At 36.4% G+C, this 7,250-nt stretch overlaps 1 protein-coding gene across 1 annotated transcript in view; it reads left to right on the forward strand.

The window, feature by feature from the left end:
- RSPH4A (radial spoke head component 4A) overlaps positions 1–7,249 on the forward strand; it is a gene marked incomplete at its 3' end in the record, with an annotated part of 12,405 nt that extends 5,156 nt beyond the window's left edge. The window contains exons 2-4 of the mRNA XM_004372508.2: positions 330–564; positions 5,129–5,869; positions 7,163–7,249. Coding sequence (XP_004372565.1) covers positions 330–564; positions 5,129–5,869; positions 7,163–7,249 — 1,063 coding nt within the window. The remainder of the gene's footprint in view (positions 1–329; positions 565–5,128; positions 5,870–7,162) is intronic.
- Between the last annotated feature and the right edge of the window lies 1 nt (position 7,250).

A 7,250-nucleotide genomic window follows, 5' to 3' on the forward strand; every position in this document is an offset into this window, starting at 1 on the left:
AATAATATTAATTACTTTTAAATACATAACCAAGAGATTTCAATCTCAGAGATAAATTGTGAAAATGTAGCTATGTAGAATATGTGTCTTGCTGTAATATTTTTTTAATAAGTTAAAAATATATATCATATTGGAAGCATTTCCTAAGGAAAATTTTAGGAAAGGTCCTTTCTGGTAATGGTAGAAGTTATCCTAAATGTTCATCCACTTAAAATCTCTCAAGGCTTCAAGTTGTTGAAGTTCCCTAAAAGCCTTCTCAATGAGAGAAAAAATGCTCCTTCAAATGTGCTTGACATGGATATTCTCTGAAATGTTCTCTTTTGGGGTAGATATGATCATCTTTCTAACATGCTGACCAAGATCTTAGATGAACGTCCTGAAAATGCTGTTGAAATCATTGAGAATATTAGCCAAGATGTGAAGATGGCACATTTCTGTAAAAAATTAGATACACTCCAAAATGAAAATGAGATGCTCCCAACATATGAAATAGCAGAGAAGCAAAAGGCTCTTTTTCTCCAGGGAAATTTGGAAGGAGCTGATCAAGATCTGGAAGATGAAATAGTAAGTTACTCCGTAAACTTGAGTAGTTCAAACCTGGGGTTTTAAATTCTTTTACAGCTTCCTAAACATAGTTTGCCCTCAGCTACTAACTAAAAGATTGGCGGTTGGAATCTACCAAGTGGCACTGTGGTGAAGAAAGGCCTGGCAATCTACTTGCATAAAACTCAAACCAAACCAGACCAAACAAAACCCACTGCCACCGAGTTGATTCCAACTCATAGCGACCCTATGGGACAGAGTAGGACTCCTCCATAGAGTTTCCAAGGAGCAGCTGGTGAATTTGAACTGCTGACCTTTTGGCTCAGCCATAGCTCACCGTAGCTTTCAACCACAGCACTACCAGGGCTCCTCCATATGATTATAGCCATTGAAAACACTATGGAGCACAGTTCTACTTTGAAACACATGGGGTCGCTATGAGTCAGAACTGACTCAAGGGCAATGGGTTTGATTTTTGGAAATAGTATTTGAATTTTATTTTTTCAGTCAACCTCATTTCATAACATTCATTTCTTTGTTTAGGGTTTTTTTTTTTTTTTTTTTTTCCACATTGTTTTAGAATCTCACAGGCCTTAGTTGTTTCTTGTGACTGTGAGGCTAAGTTCCATGATATCAGAGAAAACGATTGCTTCATCTTTTATAATCTCCAACACCCCTAGTACAGATATGGGCTTATAGCTTTTCTTATTAAACATTTGCTGTACGAATGAATGGATGTCAAATAATTAAAAATTAGGCTTTACATCAAGTTACATATTTTTCCCTTTAATTTACTAGAAAAGTTAGAAGTACTCCAAATGTCATTTGGACTCTCTTCCAAGGTTTAAGTTCCTCATATTATGTTTTGATAGTATGCATATCATTTCTTCACGTTACTCTTGATATTATGCATATTATGTCAATGGGATATAATGCAAGAAGAGAAGGATAAAGTATTTCTTTTATCCTCTATAGGCAAATTGTTGAAAATATTTGCAGTCAGAGAAAGCTGTTGACAGAGGACGAAAGTAATAGAGAATAAAATCTGTTGAATCACTGAAATCTTAGATCCAATTGTTTCAAAATAAAACCCAACATTCTGTTTCCTAAATGCCTTGTATGTTTGTAATTTATATGTACTGACTGAGCTTCCATGCTTTTTTACCACTAGAGGGGTTGAAATCTGTCTATATACTTGCAAATTTATTGTTTGGGATAAAGTACTGTCGAAAAAGGGCTTCGGGGCAGGGACCTAGACAGTAGGTGAACCTTCTAGGGCTTGGCAGCCTTTGGGGGAGAATCAACTTGACGCAGTGGGATCCAGAGTACTTAGAGGGAATAGATGATAGGTGTCAAGGAGTTGATATTGGGCTGCTTCAACAAGGTGGCATTTGGTTATGTAGCCACATACAGTAATGATCAGTCTGGAAGCAAACAGCATGTGGGGATTAGGCAGATAGGCAGGCAATCTCATGGAGGAATTAATCAAAGAAAGGTCAGGCTCCAGCGTAAGAATGGGGCATTGGGCTTTCTACCAAGCACAGCATTACAAGGTAGGGATCTGTGTCCTAAAACTAGGTTACAGAGTGAAAACACAGATAATCTGTTTTGATCCTGAAGCTTCTACCCCTTAACTGGATTCCATAAATTCTTCCTAATAAGGGGTAGGATTGGTTTTAGAGCATACAAGTTCTGGGTCATCAGGAGAAGATTAAAAGCTTCATCTCAGAGAGAGGAAGGATCCAGGAACAAGAAGACAGGCAAGTCTCAGAAGCACTGAAATATGAGCTATGTGATCGACTCTGTCCCGGACTTATATGCTTAGAGTGTTCATGTTTCTGTTCCTACCTGTGACCATGGCAGAATTCCTATGCTTAGCCTTCAGCATTTATTTATTTATTCATTCACTCATTCATTTGCCAACGTTTGTGACTACCTATTTCATGACAGGTACTGAGATATACACATGAAAAAGGCTTTTCTGACTTTTAAGTTGCCAATAATCTAGTTCAAGAGGCAACAAAACAGTTGTAAAGCCATTTGGTTAGTGCGTGATAGAGATAGCCTTATGTGGTGGAAAGAACATGGTCTTTGGAGTTAGACCTGAGTTACAATCCTAGCTCAATCACTTACTAAGTATGTGACTTTGAGCAAGTGACTAAACCTTTCCAAGCCTCAGGGATAATAACATATCAATAACATGACAGAGAGAGAGAAACTCACATATACTGAGAACTAAATAAATGGTAGTAATTATTATGTTGTTGTTTTCACAACAGCTATGAAACAGAACAGAGCCACTAACTCTGCTGTTTGGAATTGGGAAAGGGTTTATAGTGGAGGTGATATTTCATTTACGTCGTGAAGGATAAGGATAAGTAGGAGTTCACCAGGTGAAGACTATAAGGAATAAAATTCTAGCCAAAAGGACCAATAAAAAGTTGGGGAATATTATTTAATGTTTGGAAAGGTGAAGCATGAGTTTCTGGGAGTGAGTGACGGAAATGAAGCAAATGAGGTGATGAAAGCCAGACTCTGCTCTTTATGCATTGATAAGAAATTTCTTTCTTGCATACAGTGGGAAGCCAATAGAAGTTTTTAATAGAGAATAACATGGTCTGACTTTTGGTTTAGAAAGATAAGTCTGGTAGTAATGTGGAGGATAATGAAAGAAGAAAAGTTAGAGTAGGAGCAAGGAGAGCATTAAAAGGCTTTTGTAACTGAACAGTCAGTAAGGATGGAGACCAGGGTGGTAGGAATGAGTTGAAGAGAAGGGGATAATGCCAAGAAATTTTAAGGTGGCAAAACCAATAGGGCTAATTAAATAAATATGAATTAAATATGAAAGGTCAAGGGAGTCAGAGGAAGCAAAGATGACTGAACTTTCTAGTTCAGGAAACTGAGTGAATGATGATGTCATTGGCAAAGATAAGGTATATATATATATATAAAAGACTTTGAGAGAAATATAAATTCAATCTTAATTCAAGGTATCTAGAATATTCAGATTGAAATTTCTCATACATAGCTGGAAATACAGGTGTGGAACATGGGAGAAAAAATCAGAGTTTAAGAGAGATTTTTTAAAGCCACATTTCACTGAAGTGGTGTGGGAAAAATCTTAAAAGCATAACATATTGAGCAATGAGATACTTGAAAAGGAAATTTTGGGGACAACATTCAAGAGACATTTAAGAAGAAAATAACCAATTAAAAAGACTAAGAAGAAAAACTCCTCAAGGGCAGGATAGGATCAAGAGTGAGTGGTACAGCAGATGCCAAAGACAGAGTTTTACAATCCTACATCAAGGAGCTGAGAGTTGACAAAGTCTTTATGCTTATTTTGACACTATAGTTATAATATAAATAAGACAAGATCATTTGGAAGAATTGCAATTTCTCTACCTTGAGAATCTAGGATTTGTCTTGCAAATTATCCCTCCCTCAGTTAAGGTTATTTCCTTCTTTCTCACAATTTCTTTTTTTTTCTAATGTTCACTTGAGACTCTGTTCATTTCCCTGTATTTCTTTTATGGAGTTGTTTCTTATTTTCTTCCTTGTTTTAAATCTGAACTTATTTATTACAAGGAAGGGCAAGCATCTGACTACTTCATTATATCTTCAAGTGTAGTCATGCCTGAGCACTTATTTTAGTATATAGTCCTTTTAGTGGTTAAGAGCTATAGCTGCTAATCAAAAGGTTGGCAGTTCGATTCCACCAAGTGCTCCTTGGAAACCATAAGGGGCAGTTCTACTCTGTCCTATAGGGTCACTATGAGTTGGAATTGACTCAACGGCAATGAGTTTTTTTTAGCTTATTCTATACACTTATCCTATATATAGAGTAGCACATTGCTTTTTATTTACTTTACATATTACATACATACATATACATACGAGATATATATACTTAAGAAAATAAATACATATCACAGAGAAAAAATGATACCACATTATCTATATAGATATATAGATATAATCAGGAAAAACTAGTTGCCATTGAGTCAATTCTTACTCATGGCTACCCTGTATGGGTCAGAGTAGAATTGTGCTCCTTAGGTTTTGTGTCTGCTTTTTTGAAAGTAGATCGCCAGGCTTTTCTTTTGAGGTACCTCTGGGTAGCCTCAAACCACCAACCTTGCAGTTAGCAGCCAAGCCTATTAACCGTTTGCACAGCCAAGGACTTCATAGATACAGATATGCCATAAGTGTATGTATATACATACATATATACATGGGAGTCCATACATGGCAGTTAAGTATTTTTTTTATAAAAAAGAGATGTTGAATGGTTATTATTAATAGTGGTTATTAAATTCTTTCTGCCTAAAGTATACACATAAAACAAGGTAACTATTATGTATATTAATGAATATAAGATACAGTGGTAGAAGCTACATTCCTAAGTAATGAGAGAGGAATTGAAATTCATGAATTATCCCAGTTTGATCTAAATCTTGATAGAAATGTTGAAGAAGTAGTGAAGCAAGAAAGTAGAGCTAGTGTCAACAAGGGCAGAAAAGAAAAGGGAAGCAAGCAGTTCTCTTATGGATAAAATTTTTAACTACAGTGTTTGTATTCCCAGGCAGAAAACCCTCTTCCAAATGTAATGGAGTCAGCTTTCTATTTTGAGCAAGCTGGAGTCGGTTTGGGCACAGATGAAACTTACCGCATATTTCTTGCCCTCAAGCAGCTCACTGACACTCACCCAATCCACAGATGTCGTTTCTGGGGCAAGATCCTGGGTCTGGAAATGAATTACATTGTAGCTGAAGTGGAATTTCGTGAGGGAGAAGATGAAGAGGAGGTGGAAGAGGAAGATGTAGCTGAAGAGAAGGACAATGGAGAAAGCGAAGCTGATGAAGAGGAGGAACATGAATTACCAAAGTCCTTTTATAAGGTCCCGCAGGCTGTACCAAAAGAAGAAAGTAGAACGGGTGCCAACAAATATGTCTATTTTGTTTGCAATGAACCAGGAAGACCATGGATTAAGTTACCATCAGTTACACCCATACAAATTGTTATTGCAAGAAAAATCAAGAAATTTTTCACTGGGCGATTGGATGCTCCTGTCATAAGTTACCCACCTTTCCCAGGAAATGAGACCAATTACTTAAGAGCACAAATAGCTAGGATTTCAGCAGGGACCCACGTCAGCCCTCTAGGATTCTATCAGTTTGGAGAGGAAGAGGGAGAAGAGGAGGAAGAGGTAGAAAGCGGACGACAGAGCTTTGAGGAAAACCCTGATTTCGAAGGCATCCCAGTGACTGATCTAGTAGAATCCCTATCCAATTGGGTTCATCACGTACAACATATTCTCCCTCAGGTAGGCGCTTTGTAATTCTCAATCTACAGCCAATCGGTAAATATTTATTAAATTCTCTCTACAGTGCACAAAGATAAACAAAATGAAGCCCTCAGACTCCAGACAGAGAAAAAGACCATAAAAATCAAGTAAAAACACAGAATACTATATAATTGCCAAGTAGTTTGGACCAGAGATTTTTCAAACAGATTTTTATCTTCAAATGGAAAATAAAATAACTACTTCTATGGAATATTTGACCAATGACATAAAGATTAAGTTTGTATGCGTGTGTGTTATGATATTACTATTTTTATATGGTAAATACAAATGGGTGCATTAATTTTAGAAACTGTTCTTTTATTCTATTTCTACAATACACTGGCACTAATGGAGATTTTATGCCAAGAACAATAAAGGATTATAACAAAAACAAGCAAACTGTGCTATATAACACTTATATAGCACCTACTGTGCCAGGTGCCTGCTGTTCTAGCACTTTATATATATTATTTCATTTAATCCTCACAACAACAGTATGAAAGTTGTACTATTATTACCCTTATATTACAAATTGAGACACAGAGTTTAAGAAATGTGACACAAGGAACATAACTAATACATAGCAAGGTCAGATGTGAGGCGAAGCAGAATAGGTCCAGAGTCATCTTAACCACTTTGCTATATTGCCTCATCCACAAGTAGAAAATCTTCATTGTACTTTGATCTAGATAAGAGGTACCCTTAGATATCTCTAGATAAGAGATAATTAAATGAAAACTTATAACCTCCAAGCCTCCATACCTAGCCTTGTTACATTTTTATTGTCTTGTATTAATAATCATCATCATATATAATATATAATACCTCCTTCATATAAACCATTTATTACAACCTCCTGGTGGTGCAGTGGTTAACAGCTACAGCAAGCTACAGCTGCTAACCAAAACGTTGGCACTTCAAATCCATCAACCGCTCCTTGGAAACCTTATGGGGCAGTTCTACTCTGTCCTATAGGGTCACTAAGAGTTGGAATCGACTCAACAGCAATGGGGCTGGAAAATGTATTACCTTTTTCATTAGGGTCCTGCTAATTTTAAAATATAAATTTTTTTAACTTCAAGAAGCTGACAAATTTACCTAGATCAAAATAGCATTTGGTAAATGTGTGTTGAATGAAGGAACGAATGGTTTAAATTCCCACACAGTGGGACCTTTGCTTGAATCATGCTGATAATTGCTTTTAATCCAAGTGAACAGCCTGAGATTTTAAGATCTTCATTAAAAATTAAATATTGCAACATTCATTCCTAGGGTCGCTGTAATTGGTTCAACCCCATACAAAAAAATGAAGAAGAGGAAGAAGAGGAAGAAGAAGAAAAAGGAGAAGAGCCTGACTACA

Source organism: Trichechus manatus, unplaced genomic scaffold (assembly GCF_000243295.1).
Source record: "Trichechus manatus latirostris isolate Lorelei unplaced genomic scaffold, TriManLat1.0 scaffold00017, whole genome shotgun sequence".
Classification (NCBI taxonomy): Eukaryota; Metazoa; Chordata; class Mammalia; order Sirenia; family Trichechidae; genus Trichechus; species Trichechus manatus.